The sequence below is a fragment of the Xiphophorus couchianus genome, chromosome 1 (genome assembly GCF_001444195.1).
Source record: "Xiphophorus couchianus chromosome 1, X_couchianus-1.0, whole genome shotgun sequence".
In the NCBI taxonomy this organism is placed as follows: Eukaryota; Metazoa; Chordata; class Actinopteri; order Cyprinodontiformes; family Poeciliidae; genus Xiphophorus; species Xiphophorus couchianus.
Window position 1 is genome coordinate 2,876,329 of NC_040228.1, and position 27,212 is coordinate 2,903,540.

General features: G+C 38.2%; 1 protein-coding gene across 6 annotated transcripts; it reads right to left on the bottom strand.

Moving 5' to 3' along the window:
• Window positions 1-1,013: 1,013 nt before the first annotated feature.
• Window positions 1,014-26,968, bottom strand: LOC114147134 (solute carrier family 41 member 3-like). 6 transcript variants are annotated; one of them, XM_028021809.1, is made up of 11 exons: window positions 26,784-26,968; window positions 22,509-22,846; window positions 14,851-14,958; window positions 14,358-14,429; window positions 14,132-14,276; window positions 13,294-13,440; window positions 12,721-12,865; window positions 11,616-11,695; window positions 7,414-7,548; window positions 6,050-6,198; window positions 1,014-3,597 (listed from the first exon to the last, which is right to left on the bottom strand). In XM_028021809.1, exons 2-11 carry the CDS (start codon window positions 22,800-22,802, stop codon window positions 3,424-3,426), a joined length of 1,449 nt encoding a protein of 482 aa, XP_027877610.1. In that variant the 5' UTR covers window positions 22,803-22,846; window positions 26,784-26,968; the 3' UTR covers window positions 1,014-3,423. The 6 variants fall into 6 exon arrangements, with proteins under 6 accessions (XP_027877610.1, XP_027877708.1, XP_027877669.1 ...); XM_028021907.1 differs by lacking the exon at window positions 26,784-26,968 and adding an exon at window positions 24,942-25,145; XM_028021868.1 differs by lacking the exon at window positions 26,784-26,968 and adding an exon at window positions 24,921-25,145.
• Between the last annotated feature and the right edge of the window lie 244 nt (window positions 26,969-27,212).

The window sequence follows — 27,212 nt, forward strand, 5'->3', positions numbered from 1 at the left end:
GCCCTGTTTATAAAGACATGTTTATGCTGGTACAACACAACATAGCAGTGAACTATTTCTCACAGAATAAGAGTGGGGTCTTATTCTCACTCTTCTTCCCACCCTGTAGGTGGCAGACCCCACTCTGTAAGGTTGGGTGAAACACACAAGCAAACTGCTGCAGATTATCAGTAGCTGTGTTTCCATTGCAAATGTGCGCAAAACCTTGTCAAAAAACACAATTTTGCAATTGTAGCATGCTCCACACATGTGGAAGGTGTGCGATGTCAAATGTCTGCAGTTTTTAATGCCTCATGTGAAACAAGTTATCTAAAAATATACCGCTGACATATTTCCTGCATAATTAGCCTAGATAAGTAATTTTTAATCTTGAACAGTACTTTCAAAATCAGAGCTATATCAAACATAGAAAAATGCTTTTTTTACTTTTCATATATCAAACATACCTGAAAAAAGCAAACAAACAAAAAAAAAACTGAAAAAAATTGTGTTTTGATCATTTTCCTTCCCGTTAGAGCAGGGAGAAAACTTTTTTTTTTCATACCAAATTTCTGATTTTAAGTGATAGTTTTTTTCCCCATCTTCTTTTCTCAAGAATAAATTACAAATGACAAAAAATATTTGTGAAAACTGGCTTTAGTATCAGTCGTCTGCTCTGTAAGTTGACCTAAATTCAAGTTCCAGATAATTAAAAGCTCACATGACTCTGAACCCAAGGAGTGCATGTCTGAAAAAAAATCACATTTTTCTACAATTAAATACTCAAAAACAAATAAATTTGATTAACCTCTAACTCCGAGTTATGGCTCAGCCCTAGTTCCAGTGCAGGTTAATCTAACTCAGCCGTGGTGGTGGACAACAGCAGGGCGATGGGACGGAAACATGAGTCCAGAATCTGACCCGAGATCTACAAAAATAATTCAGTGTAAAACTTGTGCAAATACTGTAATGTATAGTGTAGTGAGGGAGTCATTGCTCCCTTACAGATTTCTGCTGTTTTTAATTTGTTTTTATCACAAATAATTGTTTAAGATCAAACAAATATTAATATAAGTAGATATAAAATGCAGTTTCATTAACTAAGGAAAGAAAACCTATCCAAACCAACTTGGCCCTCTGTGAAAATAGAATCACATCTCTTGTAAAATAATGAATTAACTCACTTTGCCTGGGCAATCAAGAAATCAATTTCTGACAACATAAAAGTAGAAAAATCAGAAACCTGTAAAGGGTTAAATACTTTTTCACAGCACTGTCAAGTAAGAACTGGCTTAGATTTCTTCTGTAAGCATCTTTGAAAAAGAGTGTATGTCAACATATGAGATTTTAATGGTCTGAGAACTGAACTACAAGGTTCTTTAACACTCCATGTCAACACTCAAACAAAAGCTGAAAACATCTTGATTTAGTGTTTTTATATGAATTAAATCACAGCAGAAAAAACTAAAATATAAAAATGTTGTACAGATGGTGAAATAGGTGAACTCATTCTCAGTGTTTTAAATGAAATGGAAAAGGTTAGATCTACATGGAACAGAGAATAATGAGAGAATAAAAAGAAACGGAATCAGTTCCAGGTCATTGTTGTCTTAGCAAAACTCTGTTGGTAGCTACACTGGGAAAAGGCTGAACTATTTCTAATACCCTGTTCTGAATCCTCAAACCTTCCATTTGTGACTTCAATGTAAACCTTCGAAATAAAAGCATGGCTTGTTTGGAACAAGGAGAAACTACAAAAACATGACTTCCTGTTGATTTAGGATGAATTCAAACCAGTCCTGTTTAGTCCACGATAATTGAACTGGTTGGCCTAGAAAGTCCGGTTCGTTTGAACTGGATTTCTGGAGAAGTACAGTGAAATGAGCTTGAATTATCTTGTTTAGTAATTTTACATCCAATCAGATTCTTTTTCACTTTTAGGTGCTACCAAGGAGATGTTCAGAGGAGTTGTGAACGCTGCCTGCTTCGTTTGGTTGACAGCAAACATGGATCTTTTTTTTAGAGAAGCTCCAGCTTCTGCTTTCAGAGGAAGTTCACTAACATGTGAGGCCAAATGTCTTTCCCCACTCAAAGTTTCACTGGAACTTGTTAATAAAAATAAATCTGCAAAGAGAACAGAAACTAGAGAAGCTGTACATAACGAAGAAATCCCCAGTTTCATCAGATAAAGATAAAGTGGTTAATTTGACTTTTAGTGTTTCCTGTTCTTTCTCTAAAGACAATAAACTTTTCATTTCGTGTGACAAACAAGAGTGTGTGCTTTAACATTTATGAGTCAAAAAGTTTCCTTCCGTTGAGTTTTGCTCGGCTCTTCCTTTCTGAGAACAGCTACATGTCCGTCTTCCTTCTTTGTGTCTGTAAACAGGTTTCACCTTCTCACTGTGGGGTAGATTGGTCAGTTTGGTTGACCACTCCTGTAGAGGACATGGAGGGCCGCTGACCCTCTGACCTGAAACTGTCTGAGAGTGTCTGGCAACTTCTGTTGCTAATCCGTACAATGCTACGTACATTCTGTGCAAAGAAGCTTGGCACTACGGGGTTGAGGTTGTACAAAGACGTGTGCAGTATGAGAAGCACAAAGCTGCTGCCAGGAGCCACAAACAGACCCCAGAAATGTCCCAGATACTGCCACTGATTTAAAAGCAACATTTAGTGCGTCACAAACTCTGAAGTCGGCGGTTTAGTGGATTTTAAACATGGTGGTCAAGTACCAGTCTGACCTATTGAAGAATTTTATTTCAACCAAGTTGTTACTACGGAGGGAAATACAGCGTAGAAGAATGACAACAGCGACATGAGTAGAGCAGGGAGCCAGTAGAGCCACAGATGCAGCCATGATGGAAAATAGGGACAAAGATTTAAAGGAACAGTGATCAATATCTTCAACTAAAGAACAAATCTGACATGATCCATTGTTTATTTCACATTTCTTCCTCAATGGCCTTTTTCGTTTTATATAACTTCTGTTGCACATTTCTGTCATGATAGAGCTCTTAATTTTATTAGATTTTTTAAAATGAGATAAGAGCTTGTGAAGGAGATACAGAAACATCCCCGTCTACTTGACCTAACGCACCGGGACATGTGAGCCGTAACGCAAACTGAACTCTTCGCTCATATTCTATCCAATTAGTGTGTAGCAACTTGCTTGTCCTCCAGCATACATGCATAGAGTGGCCCGCCTAAAGATGGCAGCTCTAAGTCTTTTCTGTAAACCCAACTCCAAACTGAGGCCAACCGCTCAGCGCAGAGACTCGACTGCTGTTCCTCTAGAGAGTGAAAGTAAAGGCCTGGGTTTGTGTTTGAACTGGCTCAGTGATCAAAATCTGGAGAAACTCTCAAAATTGCTTTAGAAGAAAAAAAAAGTGGTGCAGTAAGACAGGTAATATCTCAGCGTTTGTTCAGGGATTAGTGCGAAAAACTTCACAGGCCCAAACTGTGAATCATTGAGACGCAGCGGAAGCAGAGGGCCAGGAAGCCGGTCCCCAGCAGGTCCCCCAGAGCGGTCAAGTACGGGATGGAGAAGTTGTCGGGGTCCAGACTTCGTCTCCACATCAGACGGACGATGAGATCGGCTACGTATAGAAGAATGGCTACCTGAAAAAAACAACAACAAAACAAAGGAGAGTTTAGACCAGGCTGCGTTTTGGGTATTAATAAGTGAGAGTTTAAGTTATTAGGTATTGATAAATCATTCCAAATGTCCTTAATTTTGGGAGCTTGGCGATTGGCTGATACTGACATGAGAAAGCGATCTTATCCACCAATATAGAGTCAACTTTGTCACTGTATTATTTAGTGATTTTTCAGACAAAAGAAAAAACAAAGAATCGGTAGGTTGGCTTTTTAAAAATCTGTGATCGTCCAGAGAACTTCAATCGGTCCACACCAAGTAACATTTGATACCCAACTGGAGATGTACGTCTCGAAAAAGTATTCTTGAATTTTTTCACAGTTTGTCACGTTACAACTTCAAACCTCAACAATTATTTTTTTCTACAAATCAATATTTGAAAAGGGTGGCATGAATTTGTATCCAGCTGCCCTGAGTAGAACCATCTTTAGATCTGGATACAGTTGCAGGTCTCTGCTAGTTTTCCACATCTTCAAAATTTACTCATACTAGTGAGAGGCGATATGACAAACCTAGATTTGGATTTTTTTTAATCATAAGGTGTCAGAAATGTCAATGAGCTACTAAAGCAGAGAGATTGCCTATAAGGACCATTCTATTCATTTCAGTTCTATGCTCTTGCTCAGATGAATGAATTTCATTTTACTTGTTTTCTTTCAACTTTAAAAAAAGAGAATGTGGCCGTTATGAAATGGTTTCTGGTTTTCATGATAAGCTAAATATGTTTTGTTTGATTATTTAGTCATTTTGGTTAGAAGACTGACGCTAGAGTTGAAGGTACGAACTGGTAGGCTACAAATGAAACGTCTACTGAGATTAATGACGTTTTCTTAGTCTAGTTGAAAATAAAGTTACCATTAAAACCTTAGTTAGCAGCCACATTCTTACAACACATGCCAGTTTGTGAGCATCCAGCAAGTGGATCAATTCAGACGTTTCACAGCATAAGTTGGTGAAAGAAATCAGGAGGTTATTAAAGTCACAGAAGATCAACATGTTCTGGCCTCCAGAACGGAACAACAAAACTGTTTTGTGTTCAGTGCTACAGAGGGAAACTGTTAAAGCTTGTCTTAGTTTTTTGTTTTTTTTTGACAGCCATTATTGTCTCTGAGAGTCTGTAGAACAGTCAAAACAATAACCTCTAGTTAGTATTTATAGTGGCAATATGGCAAACCTTAGCAGGAGTGAGAATTTTATTAATAGTGAAGCAGATGTTCAAATATTTCAGCAAGATCTTTAACATGTGGATATAAGAACCTAAGTTGGCTCAGATGTACCCAGAGGCTAGCTTTATTGAAAAACAAACAAACAAGAAAAACTGTTAGCGGCCACTTTTCAAGATGGCCACCATGTCATGGAAAATTAAGTTTAGGGCTAAATTCACCGATTAGATCAGGGCTGATTAGATCAGTCAAATAATGAGGTCATTAGCAGGACTGCGCTTAGCTGTGTTAATGCTAAACATATAAAATAAATTTAGCTTTGCTAATGCTAAACCAATACACAAAAAAAACAAGTGGAAGCTAATGTTAAACACATAAAAGGTTCATTCAAGTCATGAAAATGGGCAACACTGTATGTCAAGAATGGTGGCCATCTTGAGTAATGGCTGTCATCAGGTGGCCAACAGGAAATATGAAAAACATATGGCATGCAAATTTCTGTACTTGTATTCACATTTTCACAGTAATATGCTTCACTATAAGGGACTTATTGCACATTTCCACCGTACTTAAAATTTTACCTCTAAAACATTTGAAAAACTCTGTTATTTTTCCCACTTCACAGTTATGCACTGCGTTGTGTTGGTCCACCACAATAAAGCTCAACAAAACGCACAGAAATCTGAGGCTGTAATGTGAGAATATGTGGAAAAGTTGAATGTGTTGCAAGTTACTGAAGTTCAAATGATTAATGTCGTTGGATTTTGCAAAAAGATTAGAAAAAAAAGGGTTGGAAAACTAAACAAAGTTACTGGGAAAATATAGAGCAAAAAAACAAAAAAATAAAGCTTATGTTTTCCTGATAGTGGAGAAGAACAACCATTCACCGGTTTCTGAGATTTATTACCAAAAATTGTCCAGCAGTCACTGACTTCACTGTGTGTGGAAACTATCTGAGGCTGTTCTAGGTTCAGAATGTGGCTGACATTCTCAAACAAACACCAACACTGGGCACCAGTCACCTCACAGTTGGGTAACAGGTGATGGCAGCCATTTTTAATCGGACTGTGAAAAGTATGTGACGTACCTCAGATGGCTGATTCTCGGTTCACCTGGTTCATGGGAAATCGTTTTTTATTTTTGCGTATTGTGTAAAATCAGATGCATGGGGGATCGTTGCTGCAGGCCCGTCCGTCTATACCAGATTTTGATAAACGAGGCCCAGTGTGTGCATGCAGCTGAGTCAGTTTACCTGGAGCAGAGCTGCACACAGGTAGCAGATGGTGAAGGCTGTGGTGACAGGAGCCTCCTCTCCCTGCAGCAGAGAGATGGCGTAGAGGAAGACCAGGTGCCCGGGTACGACCAGCAGCAGCAGCACACGCGCCGACTTAGAGTTCACTCCTGGGACGCAAAAGACAAGATGGAGCGTTATTCCCTCTGCTCACCTCGCTGAGTTTCCACTGATCTTCCTGATGTTCCCATGTCTGCTGCTCAAGATGAAAAACACGGGCAGTTTCTGTCGTTGAGGAGATAAATCTAGACGTGTAACTACCAGCTACTTAGTCGTCGATTAATCTATTGATTATTCTGACAATTAGCCGGATGAAAAACGGCACATTCTACAGATTTTTCATTAACCACTTAAACTGTTTTATACAATATTAGAAATACATTAAGAACTACATTAAAAGATGCAAATATCTTTAAACCTTTTAAAAAATGTTTATGGTATAAAATGCAATACCATTACATTCCTTCCTTTAGTGAATTTGAACTGAATGAAGCTAAAACTATACCTGTTGTGGACTTTTGGCTACAACATATTTACAGACAAAAGTATGTTTATCTTTACTAAATATATATATATATATATATATATATATACAATATATATATATATATATATATATATATATAATTAAGCTTTGGCTTTATTACTGCTCTGACTATATATTTTGTTTTCAACAAATAGCATTTTTTGAGTCTGCATTGTCTGTATCTAAATTAGTTTTTTTTTACTTCAATAATGAATCATTTCAGCCCTACATGAGTATTTATATTCCAACATGGGACATGAAAGCAGAGGCTCATGTCTGTTCAATACAAAAACAACATTTGCTGCCTAACACACAGCTTGGTTTCACTTTTCAGGCTGTTTGAATTGCCACATGAAAAAAATTATACATCATCAATTGGGCCTCAATTTCCAGCAGTGTTTTTTTTTTTCTTTGTGATTCTTTATATTTTTTTTTACGTTTTCTGTCCAAGTATTTCAAATAATATGAAGAAGCTGGGCGCCTCCTTATGAGTAATATGGTCCTCAAAGATAAACTAGAATGAGTTTCTAATACCAAGGTTGGCATTAGAAGGTTAAAACTGGAAATCATACATTGGTCACAAAATCCTGATCAATGATTCTCTAATTCAGTCTTATTCTGGTTTTTGTCACCACAATTAAATGCTAATGACACCAAAAATATGTCTTTAGTCATGTGAGTTCTGTTAAGAATCCCAACATGAGAATTCCTTACTGATCTATCAGGTGAAAATAAAATAAAAAACTCAGAGGTAAAACACCGTCGATCTAATTGACACTGCCCAGAAGAGTCAGTCTACCTGAAGAGAAGAAGCTGACGCAGGGACTGGGCCAGTGCTGGCTCATCTTGCTGGGCAGAACACCTGGAGCGCTCCAGAAGTGAAGGTATGTTGAAATCCTGCTGGCCTGGATGGCCACCAGGTTTCCACCCACTCCTAACAACCAGGCAGCACATTTAATAAAACGATTAACAAACAAAAAAAGACACATTGCATTACAGTGATGGAATAAAGAGAAGTAATTTATTTTCTAGTTAATAGTTAATAATAAGAATGAAGGTATAGTATTACATAATATTACCAATTGTAATATTATGACTTTGTTCTCATATCATTTCAACTTTATTCTCGTACCTCTCTTTATTGCTGTAATGTCATACATATTTGCATAATTTTATTACTTCATTTTTATACTTGGTGGTATAAATGAGATATGCTGTCATTATTTTTACTGGAGGATGTTTGATGTGACAAAGAGGAGCTCTGTCACCTCGGCTTGTTTCTGACAAAAGCACATTTACAAAATCTCAGATCAGGAATTGGCCGCAAAATCTCTGATAGTTTCTGCTGAATTAACAATTTTTTAAAAACCTTAAGAGAATTTAAAAAAAGGCAACTCTTAACATCACATTTTATCCAAAGACTGACCCCAGACACAACCTAAAAGAACAGTTTGAATCCTGCTCTGTGGAGTGTTGCCGTATGGAGACGGGCCCTAAACGCTGCTGCAGTCCTGCAAAAATCATTACGTGTCAAACTCTGGCATCTGCATAAAACTGCCTGAGCGGAATTAAAGAAGACATTTTCACTTGTTGTTTTATTGTGCCACAGATGGCCAGCAGTTCTAGTCTTTCAATCTGACTTTATTTGGTCTGAGATTATTTATTAAGCTCGTCACTGCCTAACTTTTAATAGTCATATTCATTTTGCTGTTGACAAGGGTCTCTGAGCTTAACACATTTATGTCAGACACATTTCCAAGGATCTCAAACTTTTAACAATGACAGGTGGGTTTTTAGGAAAATGGGGGGAAAAAAATCTGCCTGGTTTTATAAGTACATCAGAGGAAATTTGAACCAGATTGGCAAACTTGGAATTGAGCGGAGAGGAAGGATAGAGAACCAGAGTGGAAACTAAATGAGAGCGAGTGACAGGCTGAGTGGCTGGTTATTAAAGGACCTGTCAGCTGTGTGGGTCTCTGGCTGTGCACCATCAGTGGTTCACACCGACTTCTCTCTTGTATTCAGAGGATCTCTGCATGCATCGCCTCACAGCCAAACCGCTCCATTACAGGCCTCTTTTTTTCCCCTTAACTTGCCTTCACTTGTGCTTCAGCACATTTTTTCCAACTTGAAACTCCAGAGGCTTATGCAAGTATTTGTTTTTCCACATATTTTGTCACTTTATAGTTCCAAACTTCAATGTATTTTAATTACGATTTTATGTGATGACAACGCAACAACATACTGTCATCCCAAAGCATCATGGATGACGGTATGGAATGAAAAACATTTTCAAAAATGCATATTCAGCTCTACAGAGTTAGCTTCCTGCCAAAATGTTACAAAAACATAAACCACGAGCTGTTTCCATCACAAATATGAGGAGGATTTTGATAATATTCTGCTAATTTTGAAAGAAACACGATATCACAATTTTGAGGCGTTTCCATTAAACAAGAAACTCAACTAAAATCACACATGAATTTTCAGGTGAAAACTCATTACGAAGTAATCAGTAATGATTACTTTAGCTTCATTGTATATCTTGTATGTTCTGTATAATCTGTGCATACAGCTCCCATATTTATATTTATATTTATACACAATATCTATATCTTTTTGCTATAACCCCTTATAGTCCATACATACATAGTCTTGTACATCTGTAAATAAATATTATATCTCGTAGAGCACTTCTGGATAGATGCAAACGACATCTCGTTGCTTGTACTTGTGACAGTGCAATGACAATAAAGTTGAATTCTATTCTATTCTATTCTACTACGTAGCATGCCGCGTCATCATCCGTCTACCACTTCCTGTTGACTTTGCAGTTTTCCATTACAGTTTTGTATACTAATTTCATTACGGCCAAAAAACAACCTCACCCTAATGCGAAAACATTTGATCAAAAAACTTTTTTTTCAAAATTGGGGTGTTTACAATAAGCTAATTTATTTTCAGAATTCCAATTTGTGCTATTTTAGGTGTAAGAACGTGGAGCTGGTTTTTTTAACCAGGCCAAGTGTTTTATTGGGTTTTTTTCAAAATCACTTTTGGCCAAAAGTTACTTCATGTTTTTCGTGGCTTTTGGCAGAAACTCACCGCAGAGAGCAGAATTGTTTCGTATGTCAGAAGAGTTCACTTTGTACACAAGGCCACATGTAAAATACGTTTTATGTGTATGCAACGTTTTGGCAGGAAATTAATGCCATATTTTGATACACCTAAATAAAATCCAGAGAAGACTTTCAGAAGTCAGCTCAGGAATCCCAACCATGTGATGGAGCAGCAGGATCAATCCATGTTCTGTAGTTTTAGCTTCTCAAAATGCTCCAGAGATTTTAAAGCCTCCTTCGGTTTCCCTCCCAGCAACTCTACATGGTTCAGCATCACTGACTTCAACATGCTTTCATATTGGAGCCAAATGTTTCCCAAAGCATCATGGATGACTTTAGACCTCTCTTTTGCCTCTCAGACAACATATGGTTTCAGTTCATCCCACGATTGCAATTTAAATCAGGTTGGGGCAAAAAAAAGGAAATGCTTGAGTTGAGGCAGAATTGCAGGGCACAGCAGCTTAAAGCTGCGGCTCCTTTCAGCTCTTTCAGTGGTTATGATTGTTGCTCAGGACTATTTCAAACTCAAATGTTATTTTTATTCCATTTTAATGCTAATTGGAAGTTTGATGCTGTTTTACTTTAGTGACAGTCCTCCAACGCTGCTGGGGTATTAAGACGAATTGTTATTATGTCTGTAAAAGTATTTACATCCTTTTAATTTGTTCATATTCTGTCACATTACAATCATAAGTTCTAAATATCTTGGGAATTTTATGCACTAGGCATAAAACTGCATAATTGTGAGGAGGAAAGAAAATACAAATCAGTTCAATTCATTTTGAATCTCAGTATAATATCCAATTTGCTCAGAGTTTCTGGATCTTTCTAGCAAACTTCCATGCACTGCTTATAATTCAAATATTATTTTGTTAGCATCTTTCAGCAAATTGAAACTGTTTTGAATATCCAGAACTGGATTCAGTAGAGAAATTCATTTACACGTATGTAATATATTTGAAAAATATATTAAGACACAGTGGTTCAGTCATCCTGTCAGTAAACTCATATCAGCCCTATCTCAGAGGGAAACATTGGCAGAGAGCTGGAGACGCTCTGGATTCTTCCAAAATGATTTCTGATTACTAAGAAGATTAAAGAGATCGCCTACTAAAAAGATATTCATAAAATTCTACTCTGCTAAGATGAATATCAATTCTAGAGTCAAGAGAAAATTTGATTTGTGATTCCTGTCCTGCAGTTGTTCTCTTCCTGTTGCGCTTCTGTTCTTTGGTTAATGCTTTTTGGCAGAATCTGTCACTTTATCCACAATATAGAAACACAATTTATTCTTTTATGAGAATATGTCTCACTCGGCCTCACTGGGAAACGCATGCGTAAAACTTCTGAGTTTCTCTTTTATTGTTTCTAGCTAAATATTATATAAATTTTTCCAAAAATGTTGGACACATTTTACAATGAGGTTAAGTATTATATTCAGACTATCAAAGACTCTGACAAAAAAATTGGCATCAAAATACCTGAAATCTGTTCTGCTTTAGGCTTTTTGTTGAATGTTATATATTATTTTTCATGAGGCAAACAACTGTTTCGTTCAATGTTGTTATACAGTAAATGGTATAAAATATAAATTTTGGAGAAACTTTAGTGCTTTAGCATTAGCTTCCACTAAATAGCATGTTGGTATAGCACTTTAGCATTAGCAGAACTAATGCTCATGATTAGTGCTTTAGAATTAGTTCAGCTAACGTTTTAGTGCCCACCACTGAATTCCTGTTTCTCTCAATTCATTTTAAAACAACAGTCATTTTAAATGCATCAGTCCTGTGAGTTCAGAAATAACATAAGTCAAAACTTAAGCAAGCAATTTACCAAAAGGTGAGGAAAACAGAGGAGTGGTATCACAAGAAAAGAACCTTACCGTTAATAACAGGCGTAAAAACAGCCATCCCCTCAAAGTTGGGGTCACTCACTGTCTTGTCCAGGATAAGGCCCCCAAAACTGAACAATTAGAGAATCACTGAGAAATCAGAACCATGTCCATTTACTGTGTAACTGGTACTTCATTTCTTTTTTTTATTATTTTTACTTAATCTTTATATGCAATGACTCTCTGTAAAATTTTATTTCTCAGGAAATCTTGTCAATTTTCATTTTTTTCTACATTGTGCAAAAGGAACTAAATCTTATTGATCTGACATGAATTAATTAATAACTTCCTTAAGCATTGTAAAACACATGAGTACAGGTTTCTGTTACATTAGTCTCAACTTAAGGTGGTCTTGATGCTAGCACAGCATTGGAAAAGCTGTTTCCACAAATAAAAATAAAGTTTCATGAAAACTGAAACATGAAAAATGTTGGTTTACTAAAGAATTACTCAGCTGAGTTAAGATCGCTCTATTTAAGATTATTTTTAAAAAGTATAAATATTCTAGTTTTCTTTTAGTTTTTGATATATTTATATTTTTTGCCTCATTGCGCCCCCTGCTGGGCATTACACTGGACATAAAGCCATATCACCCAAATCAAAAACAGCTCCAGTTTCCAGAATGACTCTACTTTGAGTCATTTTTGCTCATTTTAAACATCAAACTGAACTATCACTTATTTGACCTACTGTTTTTTGACACATAGAACATTGTGTTGTCGAAAATGAGGTAAAATGATACTGAGTGTCACTGCAACAGAAATGAGGTAAAATGAATCATCGTACAGTATGGTGTTAAAAATGAGACCTCATCTGGGTATAGTTAGTTGATTTTTACAGGTCTTTGCTTTTTTGTCTCTTATTTTCAGTCTATTTCAGAAACATTTTCAGAACGCTGTCTTCTTTCTTCAGGTTACTTACAGCAGCTAAAGTATTTACAATAACTAAATAACTGAGATTTACAAGAAAGCCTGACTCCTCTGTAGCACACTGTGTGCAAAGAAAGTCAGCGAAGCAGAGGTTAAAAACTTCCGCTCAGTGCTGCAGCTTCAGCTTTACATGCCTGAAATGAATCAGCTGTAGATGTCGTCTGTACCTGCTGATGGACATGGCTACTATAACAGGCTGCCAGCCAGAGCGGAGAACCTCTTTGATCTGCGGACTCTGTCGGGCCAACACCACCCACAGCGGGATCAGAGCCAGGAAGAGCAGGCACACCGAGGGGGACAGGTACCAGAGGTCTGAGGGTCCAAAGACACAAAACCAAACCGGAGCTCATCTATCTGCGCTAGGATCGTTACCAGCATGTGGGTCAGTGCAGTTCTAATACATCAATTATACTTTTTTCTTCCACTTAACTTTCCAATAAATAGTTACAACAATATTACCCATTAATATGTAAGCTATAGTGTGGTCATAACATAATATAAAATAAATATTTTATTAGTATTATGTAATAACTGTGAAATTAAACTGACTCTGCATAGTAAACCTGTTTAACACCAGACTTAACTTGAACTGAATTGTTATTTTAGATCAACTTTTGATGCTCTACTTCACTGACACACAGCTCAGTGCAGTCATGTTTCTGTCTGAAATGAAACCTGCTTGATGCTGCCATCTTGTGGTGTGATCCGGAATAGTCCAGAGGAAGCTCTGAGTCTCTGACCTTTGTACTGGTAGAGCGTGGTGCTGACCCCGGCCAGCAGGGACAGCGTGATCAGATCCCCCAGGCTGGCGGCGATGGGCGTGGCCACATTGTCCGGGTTGATTCCCACCTTCCTGGAGCCGATGATCACTCCGATCATCACCAGGCCTGCATGGGAGGCAGACACACGCAGAGCAGAAGCAAAAGTCTAACTTTCAAATGAGGTTTACATACAGCAGAAATTGGGAAAAGCTTTTATCAGGTTGGTGAAAACCTGTCAGAGTTGATAAAAGTAATGCTGCCTGTGAAACATATTGTGGTGTTGTTGTCAGTTGCCATGGCAATTGATCTGCATGTAGCGTAGCTAACATTTAAAAAAAGAAGAACGAGTGGTTTGGAGTTATTTCCAATGTTTTTTTTCTACGTCACGTTTCCCTTTTCTGTGTTGAACTACACTAAAAGAATCGTAGCTTCGTCTTCATTTAGTTAACAGAATCGTTCCACCGCGGCGACGCGGATATGGATGGGGAGTAAAAGTATCATCTTTTTGCCCTCCAGCATTAGGCACGTGCGTAAAATTTCTGGATGTTAACAAAATCATGCAAAGTGTCTATGGACCAAAACATTTCTAAAATCCAAGACAAGCTGAGAAAAGCTTATGTGTAAAAGGTTATCAGGAGTATGATAGACACGTCAGGGTTACCCTAGGTTAGCTACAAAGGGTTAAAAATGCACACGGTGAATGAGATCACCATGGCAGCTCCAGTGTTTAGCACTGAGCTGACCTCTGAACATAAAGCAGCCAAACAAACACACCCGTTGACTAAACAGATCTGTGGTTTAGATGATCCCCACATACCCAGGGACAGAGCAGCTACGAAGGCAGTGGTGATGCTGCTGGCACACAGGACGGCCGCCTGGTCCAGCTCTACTCCTCCTCTGGAGATTGCACCCAAGCAGACGGCTGCCACTGCCGCCAGGAAGCCCACCACCGTGGCCTGGACCTGCACAGTTCATCACGTCCCGTCTTTATCTTCCGATCAAAGCGTAGAAACATGCAGCGCCGCCTATGCGGAGGATGTTACCTGAATGAGAGCCAGGTTGCTGCACACCATGGTCCACTGTTTGTCTGGATCATCCATTTGGCCCGTGTTGGCCTGCAACCGACAGGAAACACTCACATCTATTTCAATGTCATGGAAATGATTGTTTTTGAACCATATGCTATGTTTGTATGAATGATGATTTAGGCAACTGAAAATAAATAAATAAATAAATAAAATTGACTTTAATCTCAGAATTCAAAAAGTCAGAATTCTGAGATTAAAGTCACATTACAAAGAAAAATGTCAGAATTCTGAGCTTAAGGACAGAATTATGATCTTAAAGTCAAAGTTTTTTTTAGAAAATTCTGAGTTTAAAGTTAGAATATGGAGAAAATGTCAGAAACTGGAGACAGAATTCTGATCTCATCATACTGTCATAACTTCATGCCCGGTTGAATCTCACCATGAGGGTGTGTCAGGACGGATCTGGAGCTGAATGACTAGAATTAGAAGAAAAGCGGTTTGTTCTTACGGCGGTGGAGAGCCGAGCAGCCAGGGTCATCTCCAGGTTTCCTTTGAGGCCGACGAGAGCCGGAACCAGGATGAAAACCTCCGTTATCACCTTGAACACCTCCCAGTGCTGGAACACAATTCACATGGGAAACTGGATTTCAAACAGTTACAGAGCAACGTAGTACACACACAAAATAAAATCACCAAATATCTTTATTTGGACCTGATGCAGTCAAATAAGTCATAATGCCAGAAGATATTCTAAGCTAACCCAGTGGCCTACTTTCTGGGTTGATGAGTATTATAATGTAGGGAGTCAGGCTGATGTTGTCTGAGTGTTGGCAGGTCCAAGATCCTTAAATAATTCAGATATGAGCAGAAAAAGAAGAAATGATGGTCAGGGAGGAGAAAGGGACAGCGAAAAGGAAACAGTCTGCAATTGGATGAAAACTATGAAGGCAGAGAAAGACCAACACAGAAACAGGCTTGAATAGAAAATGCAACATAGGCATAAATGAGCTAGTTTGTCCTGAAACCTGTATATGGTAAAACATAGTCTGATTTTTGTAGAAATGATAACAATGTGTGCAGCTGTTGGAATATGTTTCTAAGATGGTTAAATAGAAAAAGTCAAGGAAAAGTGAAACTGAGGTTAAACAGTTGATAAATTCAGTTCAATTCAAAAATCCTTTATGTATCCCAAAGGGAAGCTAAATGTTGTTGTTCCTCATATTATCTGGGTATCATCAAAGAGTTGTGGATGGTGATAATGTGGGCAGGAAGAATCTGACTGATCCTTGTCCATTTATGATCAATGAAATATATATATATATATATATATATATATATTTTTTTTTTTCTTTTTCCCCCCCTATAAATTTCCCTTGTAAATGATAGGGCTATAAACTGTAGGACTGGCAGGCTGCCAGACTTAATTTGACCAGCCTCCACCAGACTAAGTGTCATTTGTTTATTTATTCTAAATAGGTTTTCTTATACGCCAGTAGCAGTGACAGTAAAGTCAGGTTAAGCTAGTTTTTGAGCTGACTCACAATTAACTCACGCGCCACCTTTCACTCAAAATAGTTCACTCGGAAGCTGTTCTTTCAGAGCCGTACCGGCATTTGTGTAATCATTCTACAAAGACTGTCTTTTCAGAGAATATGATATGCTCAGCTTGCACATGCTCAGTGCGGACCTCTAAAAGCCCAGCTATAAAGACTGAGGAGGCTGACTTACAGTAGCGTTTATAGCGGTTTTGTTGGGTGCGCAGTGAGACTGATGAGCTTATATGTCCTCCCTGCATGTTCTGGACTGCGCTTGGCTCTGCGTCTGCACTTGCTAATTGGTAAAGTGCATGCAAATGAGCTACAGCACCAGCCAATCACAGACAGGTCTTTTTTTATCCAATCAGATTATATCCTTCAAACACTGTATTCAGTTAGATAAATAACAACCAAACACAACGAGCAAATCCATACAGTGCACCAAGCAGCAGACATTACTAAACTAAACAGTAGGATTTAGAAAAACACAATAAAACTTCATACAATAAATGTGTAAATTTTGTACATATTCAAGCACATTTGTATGCTTGAATATTTAGTCAAGCATAAAAAATGTTTACTCATCATTGTCCATTTAAGATATTTATTTTATTTTACTTTTAAATGTAACCATCATTCCATTGCTTGTTTAAAGATCCACTGGTTGATTACTAACTTACTTTGCATAGAGTTTTTTAAGACTCAGTAGTTGGTGTTGAAGTATTGCCAGTAATGTCTTCCAAAAACACATAATCACCCAGTCATATTTTCACATTTTCTGTTAACTTGTGGCATTTTTTAACACAAAAACATGGACCGTCATATCATTTATGAGTGTTTTTAGAAGGGGTCTCATGTATTCACAAATTCAGTTGTTCGTGGGCGTCTGTAGTCCCAAACTCTTCCAAATACCGGGTGTACCGGCACCGTAATAAAGTTAGTTTGGAAACATTTCGACTGTACGCTGTGTATCAATTTATCATCCCCCAAAAAGGAAAAATTCATATCTAAAGTTTATTTCATACTTGCATAAGGTCCATTAGGATCCCAGCAGAGACCATTCCGAGTCCCGATATCAGGTAGGGCACCATAACCTGTGCCGCGATGAGCCAGGAGCTCTCTGGCAGGAAACCATGTTCAGATCGCGTCAGCTTCCATGTCACGCCACGGAGCTTCTTGTCCTGGTAGCGAAGCTCCAACTCAAGACGAGTCACCACCATGTTGATGGGGGTCTGGCGGTCACTTTGAGATAAGATATCCCATATTGAGAGAAACTTCAAGCAAAACACGAGTAATGTTCCCTTCCTGTATGTCCAAAGTAATCTTGGATTGGGTCAGTAGTCCAAAGAAGTCAACAGAGACGAAGTCAAACAATCTTGTTCTTGTTCATAGGACAAGGCCACTTTGGGGATTTAAGGATTGATTAGTGATGTTGCCAAACAACTTGACTAGTAGAAAAATGACTGTTCTGTGTCAAGAAGTTTCAAGATTTTAATAACCTCTTTAATTTGCCTTTAACTCTGATGAGAGAAATTGATCAATAGTCCATCTTTTCAGGCAAAATCAAAGTTAGAGGCTTTAAATCTAAATTTAGAGCATGTAAGTGAGGCATTCTTGGCCACGTAGTGAGTCAGCAGTGATGACGTACCTATCTGTCAGCCTTACTGGGGAACACATTCATTAACACCATTTCTGATTTATAGGTCACGACGTTCAACGAGCGCCGGCACTAAACATCAATGTCTAAATCCTTGATTAAAAGATAAATTTACTCCAACATGTCAGACAGAGAGCGTGAAGACGATCCATCAGCTGTCGACGAGGTCTGATTGAGCTCCTGTTGCTCCCAGATCACTTTGATTAACTTCACAGAGGGAGTTTGTTAAGTTGAGTTGTAAATCCTCCTGTCCCGGTCTGAAACACATTTGACCTCCATCTTTGAGGCAAAACTGTATCCCGCCACTGATGTCAATTGCTCTGTGGCAGAAGATGATTCATATTCCCAGAAGGTCTTAAGAGTCCGAATCAGTCTGTTGTCTGATTTGGCCAGGCTCAAAATAAGGGTCAAAATGAGAAACCAGGGAGTTCTGTGAAGCCGGTGAAAGATCCGGTGAGAGGATGGAGCAGCCGGCTTCTGGCAGACACGAGTGCCTGTTTCCTCCTGTCGGCATCAGCGTATCCTGCTCAGTGGTGACGTAGCACGAAAGAGGCAGGGCTGTGTGGACGGTGCAAACTCTGGAGGGAAATGACTGGCTTCCCTTTCGCTCTCCTCCTCTCTCTGCCTCCAGTCCTCCTCCTCCTCGCCACGTGACACCTCCCCAACCCCACATTGGACGGCCTTCCTTGCATTGCTCCCTCTCTCATCCACCTTGCTCTGATCTTGCTCTCCCCGTATCGTGACTCATTCTTTCTAGTCATCTAATTGTTTCCGTCGCTACCTCATATCCACCTGCTTGTGCACATCACAGAATCCACATCTTCTCAGTCTGTGCGACGCCACAAGACCGAGGAAACACACTCAGTGTACAGCAAAACTCTGACCTCATTTCAGCAGCTCAGCAGAACTAAAACTGATTTGAGAAGCACTTTTCCAGGTCAGAACAGCACTGGCTGACATGCTGCACAGTAACAATATGTTAATAATAGTACTTTATAGGACCTTACAGAGTTTAATATTATTTTATCCATTTTCTTTTTTCTATTTTTAGTCACTACTTCTTCCACAGAACAATTGGTATTACAGTAATAGGGAACTCTAGATGTTAATGTAGAGGATTGATAATTGTCACAATCACAGTAGAAAGTTTGTAAGTTATAATTTTCAAGAATCTTTCATGTCCCCCTGATTCCTGGAGGTCCTGGTTTGATAGCAGCAGGTGCAGTAAATCAGTTTGTTTGGTTAAAGCCGAGATCAGCTCTGTGTAATACAGTACTGTGTGTGTTTATGTTTGTGTAATTCTGGATTGCACATTACATTGATGTATTCTATCAGGAGTACATCAATGTATTTAAATTATGTCACAGATATTTATTGTCAACCATTTTGTTGATAAAGTTTTTCTTAAAGAAAATTTTACATGTCTAATAAAGTGGATGTCCTAGGTATGCTAGTCTTTAGCCTCTCCAGTGCTAACACCAGCCTATGTGTGCTAATGCATAGCAAGAGAAGAAAGCAATCCAGTGGGTTACCAGCTTAAGCATGCCCATTGTTAGCCTAGCCAAAGCTAACACTAGCTTATTCAATGTTAGCACCAGCCTTATCAGTGCTAATGGACAGCAGATTAAGAAGGTGACCAGCCTTTGCATGCTAGTCACTATCCTCTTCAATGCTAACACAAGTGAGCAGATTATTTTTCTTTTACCAAAATCATCCTCCCAGTTGCTAGTGCCAGCCTATCATTATTCAGATCAGTAGCTAGCTTTTGGCTGCATACTTTTGAAGCAGCTGGCTCACTCTAGATATATTTCTTAATTCCTGTCTGTTATAATAATCACACATGTTCCCAGTCTTTCCATTTCATGACAGGAAATTACCACTTAAACATACGTAGTGGGATATATAACTGATGTTTCTCATAGATCTAAAAGCATAAAAAGCACCAGATCAATATTAAATGAAATTATATTTTTACTTCCATTCTTCATATGTGGAAGGAGTTGATCAAGCAGATAAATATGCTGGTATATGCAATAAGACTCCATATTTTTGGGGTGACAACCCTATCTTTGGATTGATGTGACCAAAGTGTCTCATTTAGGATGTAAAATTCACTTTTCCCACATGTTTTTACAGAGCTGCTCTGTGGGGGAAAGTTTATTTTACATGCAAAAATAAAGTTTCCAACAGAATCCACAGAAATGAGGAATTACGTAAAAAGAACTTCAGAAGTCAGAATCGGACTTCTGAAGTTCAAACCTTTACAAAAACTGGAAATCCAAAGGTCCAGACGGTGAATCTATAATTGTTGCCACAGTAATTTACGAGAACAAAACTTAATTCATAAAGAGAACAACTCACTGCTTAAGCTAACAGAACTGGGTTTTTTGATTATTGAAGGAATATTTAGCTTCCTGGCTACCAAATGGAAATATGTATCATTTTAAAGAGCAACATGTTATCATCCTGCAGAAAAAAAGCTACTTCTTCTACTTGAACTACTCACTCTAATAATCCATATGCAATAAAACCACACTAATAGGCAAAGTCCATCCAACTCTCAGTCTTTATTAAATTTGTTTGTCAAAGTAAAGCATTTATCGCTTGCAGGCTTCTAGGAGGCTTCCTAGCTAACAAGTTTAGAGCTAATTTCAGCCCAGCAGTTTCCACAAGAAATGATGCTTTTATTAACCAGGAGTAAAAATTATGTGATGTTAAATGGTCTATTGAAATCAAACAGATGCGTTTTTTTTATTATCATTATTATTATGATGTCTTTTGAGCAACAACAATTATCATCTGTGTCGCGCTGCCTAAGTTTGATAAAAACAGGAACAGTAGAAACATAAAAATAGCAAATTTAACTCCTGGGGTCAGAAATGAAGGTAGAATATTGTTATATATGACAACAAATGTGTAATTAGCTAATCTGACTCTCTGAAATCAGAACCCTAAACAGTTAGAGTTTTTTTTTTTTTTTACTTTCAGTCGGATCCTTTAGTGTCTGCAGAGAGCTTTCAGCCAAAGTCGTGACTGATAGGCCTCCATCCATGCAGTGCAGTAACAGATACTGTACGCTGATGATGAACAGATGAAGAGGATTTTTCAGGACAGACAGAGGAAAACAGAGGAGGCAGAACATTGAGAAGCAGACAGTGATGTGTCTGACTGCCTACAACCAGCTGGCTTCAGACCAAACGCTGGGGACGCTGAGGTGACTACTACTAATCAAACAAAATGTCAGAGATTCCTTTATTTTACTGTAAAAAAGTTTATTAGTGGTTGGGGTGGCATAACATTAAAAAGGCGTGATTGCTGCATTATTAATGAATGCTGCAAATGATGACATAAGTGGCTACTTATCCACATTTTCCTCACTATTGTCTGTATCTTCCCATCATCACAATGTCATCATCATTCTCATTTTTATTCACTCAACCACTTTAATCTATATTGATTATTCGCTTCAAGGGCAGTGAGTCCATCCAGCTGGATAACATCAGCCAGGCCAACGCCTTCCTACACAACGCCGCTTGATTCTCATCTCCTGTCAGTGGTCAGTCTGGGATTTCTCCCATTGAGCTGTAGACTCTGTTCAGACCTCCAAGTCACCATCACATAATATCATCAACATTATTGATGTGTCGTTCTACTTGTTCTCATTCAACTTGTGACTCTCCTTCGTCTTACTGTATTTGTCAGGTATGAATTTATCGAGCTGTAAATCCTGCTAGAAGACCATGTTCTACATGAAACTGTGAGCTGCAGGTGTTCATGTACGTGTTATGTTCATGGTGGGTGGAAAAAATAAGAGGAGAAAATTTCAGCCAAAAAAAATCTCTAAGATATTATAGAAATAAAAATGTGGAAATATTTGAGTTTGAAAAGTTGTTTTTTTTAATGAAAATTTCAGAGATTCTTTTTAGCAAATTTTCAAAATTTATTAGTCTGATTTTTCTTATATTTTTCTAGAAAATTTCTGAGATTATCCCCAAAATGTTGGAGTTTTTTGTTGGAAATTTATTTCTCTTTTTTTTTCAATATACAATGGCCTTAATACATTGTAGTTAATGACATAAGGGACAGCACCCATAAAACACAGAGATATTTTATGGAAGGAAACAGTAAAAGCCTTTCTGAACCCAAACAGTCTGGATTCTGCTTGGTCATTCTGCCCAGAACGTCTGAACACACGATGAGAAGGAAGTGGCTTTTAAACCAGCAGCAGAACTTCTAACACCATTAAAAGTGATGCCTGGAAAAGGAAGGGTTGCACTGCACTACAGTTCACCTTCACTGCCTTATTGTACAGTCTGTAACCAAACGCTGCTATCTTAATATCCCAGCTTTGATCAGCTGAGTAAAAGCACCACAGAACACTAAATGGAATGTTAACTTTGATTCAGAAAAGCAGCTATTTCCATTAAAAGAATAACCATAAATTAATGGTAACAGCTACTCATGAGCTACTTAACTACTATATAAATAAACAATAATTTTATGCTTAGTGTGTTTAAATAATGACTTCAGCAGAACTGCCAAATCTCATACACTGCTACACGCCAGAAGCAATGTGTTTTTACCTCTAATTTGCGGTGAACAAACACAATGGCAATTAGCTAAATTCCTATTGTTAGTGGTGAACTGGTGGTATCCCACAAATGAGACCAAAACATTTGTGGGATGTTTTGGTGGTGAAACAAAGTATTTGGTCCCTTACACATTTCTCCTGATCCCAGTTTTAAAATTAGACAAACACAACCTGAGTATATACAAAATGCAGTTGCAAAATGATGATTTTGTTTATTAAGGGATGACAGATACACAAGCTAAACGCTTGTGATGTGAAAAAGTAATTATTCTCCTTGTTAAATCATTTAATTCGATTTCAAAATGTGTTATTGATCCCAAAGGGAAAATAAATGTTGATGTAACTCATAAAGAGATGTAGATTCTGCTGGATTCTAAACCAACCTGTACATTGTCCAGCACCATGCCGGCCATCACCATCCCCATCCCAGCCAGCAGGTAGGGGAAGAGCACCTGGAGACAGATCGCAATGGCTGACTCCTCCTCCACTTTGGGCCTCTCCTCTGGCAGCTTTTTAGGGGACGGCTGGAGAAGCTGGGATGATATGAGGTCATCTTGTGCATCTAGGACGTCTGGAAGACGAGCAGTGGGACTCCCAGTAGGACTCTTCCTATTGGATCGGGACTTTTTGTTCTTCTTCCTTTGCCGGACCTGTTGTGGTTTATCGTCACCGGGCATGGCGGCTGCGGCGGTTCTGACCAGACAGGTTGGATTGATTTAATCTAAAGGATATAGTGAGATGTCAGAGTTTGAGAATTTTTTTTTTTTTTTTTAAAGTGTCTCTCAGTCTGCTCATCTTAATTGTTAAAAACCTTTTGGACACAAATATCTGTATTGTCAGCTCGTCCTTACTAAGGTTCCCAATAGCAGCATATAGACATGTCTTCCAGTCTAAAGCATTTTGCACCATCGAGGCTCACAAACTGCATTTTCTATCAAAATTGCAAAAGCTACTTTACCTACTCAAAAATAAACTAAGCACACAATATTTTATAGAAAAAGTCAAATGTCTTTAGAAGAGGCACCTGTAAATCATTGTAGATTAAAACCATAAAGAGTCTTGCAGGTTTTCCTGTTTTTTGTTGGGTTTTTGTTCTTTTTTAAAGCATAAACAATATTCTAAATTTTTTGTTGAGTTTGTTTTTTTTCTAGACTTTGTGTGCATATTTACAGCAACAAGAACAGGACGTGACTCACTTTATTTTACCAAATGTCATAACTCGCGTCCGCTGTTAAGTAAAAGTCACTGGATTTTTGCAGCCCTGTTTAATTCAAATCAAACTATTTACTATTAATTTAAATCAAACATAACATGGCTGATAAAAGGATATTAATGTATTTTTATTCAAAAATGGGATGGTGTCAGAATTTAGCAGTTGTAAGATTTCTCCTTTAATATACATCCAGGGCCGGAAATTAAAAAGGGGCGGGCCAACGAGGACTGAGAGATTTCATTGGATAAACCCAATGTCCGTCAATAAAATCAACCAATGGGCTGTCGCGGTCGATAAAAATTTGATTTAGTATAATTTTTTTGTTAAATTATGACAGCGTAGGGCCGCCCGATAAGGACATTATGTACATCAGTCTGGACTCCAGACGGCCAGTCCTCCCCTGGACAGAAGTTCAAACTGAATGCAGCTTTTTTTTTCTTTTGTTCTGTTCAAATTGTCAACCCGCCACAGTGGCGGTGCGTTGCTCCAATTTACACTCCGCTTCATACTTTTACCCGCTTTCGGCCAGTGGCAGCTGCTAATCTCCACCCCGGTATTCATCCCTGGTTTGGACATTGCCTATTAGCCGCTAACGCTAGCAACGCTGCTACGCCTTGACTGAGTGTTCACAAATCCAGGCTGTTCTACTGCGGGATGAGCAGAAATCTGTCACAAAAATCTTACCTGATTTCTATAAAATAGAATTAAAGCTGAGGAAACTAAAACTACTGATGTTTTGATATGTGAGATAAGCATTTAACGAGATTATATTAGAAAAGAAAACCAATAAATTGACCAGATATTGAAACTGGCCAATTTTGTCTTGACTGGCTGACTGATGATCGACAAGCCAAGCACTGAAAAATGTGATATTATATTTGTTGATTTATGAAATCTATCAAACCTAAAATCCCTGGATATTTATGGTCCATGAGTGTGTTGACTAACGTCAGGAACGTTTTTTTTAGTTTAAAGAATGAAATAAAGTTTAGAGAGATATGCTTTGATGTATAAATTGCAATTCCTTCAGTTTCGATTAGATTAAAAAACTACTTTTCCATTATCAAAAATAACCATTTGTCTTTTATGACGTCAAATCATTTCAAAATGGTCAAAATCAAAATCAGGTAGATCAGATGATCTTCAGGAAAAACAAAAAGCAGCGTCAGCTAAATCAGCTTTCAGGCAGAAAAAGGCTGATCGGTGCATTTTTTCCCCGATTAGCTAAAGCAACAATCAAAGTTTTGCAATGGCCTAGTCAAAATTAGGACCTCATCCTGATTGACATGTTGTCTCAGACCATTATGATATCTGTGCATGAAGGAATTCCTGAAAACCTCAATGAAAAAAAAATCCTCCACCATGAAGAGGGATTCTAAAGGTCAAACAGAACAATTTTGACTTTCTCAATTTAATTATAAACGAATTCTTTAAAATACCGATTTAAAACCTGCATTTCCTGTATTTGTGTTGAACTGAAACCTGGTATAGATGCGTTAACGTTCCTAATGCCAGAGTTATCCTTTGTTGACTCGTTCAAGCTGCCTGAAGAGGCGGAATAAAAACAGCAGTACACACACACGTCCACACGGAGTCGCAGCACCTCCCGCGGTATCCCGAAAACTCCTGTAACACCGCGAAGCTTTGAAGATTTCCTCGCGTGAACGTTTTCTGTTTTCGCACAATCCTTCATTGGAAGCTGCCGTGTGTGCATCCCATAATGCATCTGTCACAGTAACCACGGTTACACAGCCAGGCGCCCTCTGGTTGGAGCAGATGTGGTGGAGTGAACATTTGTTCTGCAACGCGTCGAGTCAGCGGGTCAGTTAATGTATGGCAAGCCAATTTATCATATAACTACATGTTTACTTCTGTACTCTTCACAGATCCCTGGGCTTTTTAAATAAAAAATGTAAACAACATTTAAATAAAACAGAATTAACTGCACTTGTAAGATTTAGGACACACATTTCTATTTGTTGCACAATTGCAGATATTCTAGCTTTACTTTTTGTTATAGTATTTTTGCTGTGTGCATTTTGGTGTTTTCTATTTGTTGCAGGTACACTCTGAGTTTCCCCATTTTTGGCACCATTTTAAATGTCCCATATAAAAACCTAAAATATAATTTAAAATATAAAGAATAGTATTCAGCACAAATAGGCATGCCCACTATTCATAACTTCTTAGAAATGTTTACAAATGGAATAATGACTTGGCACTTCTAATTCAGAAAAATGTGTTTTAATGAACTGTAGCTGATGCAACTGCATTTTAAATATTCTGAATGTTATTTTTGTAATAAATCAGTTGAGCCCTGAACTACACACAGGATGCATTTTGCAGGAACCATGGTTGGTTTAAAGAATACGACCATGTGGGTTGATGTAACTGAAATAAAGATAATTAATATAAATCTATATATTCTGGCATATGCTGCAGATACTGTATGTGTTACCTTTATTTTAGTCATTGAATCTTGATTCTATATCGGGAGATTAAAACCTAATGCACATAATTGACTAAAGTAATTTTCCTAGTGAAATTAATTTTTGATATCTTAAGATATCAACAACATCTTTACTGATTACATGCTAAAAGAGTTAGACTTTTGAAGGGTATCTTATTTTCTCCATAAAACAATCATAATACATAAATATCAATTAGATAGATTTAATTTGGGTTTGTACACCAAGATTAATTCCACAACTAATACAATATGTTCCAAAACTACTACGGCAATACAAGGGTGGTTTTATTATGTACTCTAATAGGTTACCATATAGGAATGTCCTGCCAAAGACGGGCTTCACAGTTCAAATCCAAGAATGTACGTGCACCTCCACCACAATGAGTAAAACAAACACTTTAAAATGCCAACTATGTCGTTTTAAATGAGAGCGCCTATAAATGAGAGCACGGCGTTTAGTTTGCTGCCTCCTGCCGAGGTCGACGCAAAACCTTCCCACGATTGACGTATTGAGCAACCTTGTTCTAGAGTATAAAGGGTCACACAAAACCTTTTGGCGAACCTTGACTTTGACATATGTGGTTTAGGGTAATCTAGTGGTAACACTGCTGTCACTTTAAGCATATGAACTGTTTTGGCACACATTTATAGTGACCTATACAGCCTTATTGTGAACCCCATGGTTGGGTTCTGTGTTGGTCAGTAGAAACCACTGATCTTATCGGCAGGAACTGCAATGATTGAATTCTCCAATGACGTGTTTGCATGTAGTATTGTACATTACCTAACCCTGCTTGCTGCAGTGACACTGCTCTCAGACTGTAACACAACGCTCACTCAACATGCGTTCAACAACAAACTTTCACTACTTCTACCGCACACTGGAAAAAATCGAGGATACACCTCCGAACACAGAAATCCATCATACAGTTTCCCTTTAGCTGGAGCTGTTCTGCTGTTCTTGATCAGTCCTACCGTTTGTCTTCAGGTTTAGCTAGTCAAACGGAGTCCGTTCACCGCCTTAGTATGTCCAAGCTCCCAGAAATAACTCTCCTATGTTGTGTGTGTGTTTCTGTATCTAAATTAAGGCTATCTGTACGACCTAATTTTCTCGTATACGTTTGTATGATAGGCCCTTGGTGTGTGCATGGGCAGCATATGAGGCAGAGTGCATGCATCATAGGGCACCGTCTTAAATTACATGGCATTAGCAGATAAGGTTATCCCCCGGCCCTGCTGTCTCCTTCCATCTCTTGTATGCAGGCTGATGGCAGCAGGCAGCTGGAACACTTCACTCTTTTATTCATTAAAACTTTAGGATAAAGAGTAGATTGCTTGGAATTTGAAAAAGGGACATAATTATCTTGCATGAATAATGATCACTCCATCTAGCATACTGAACTA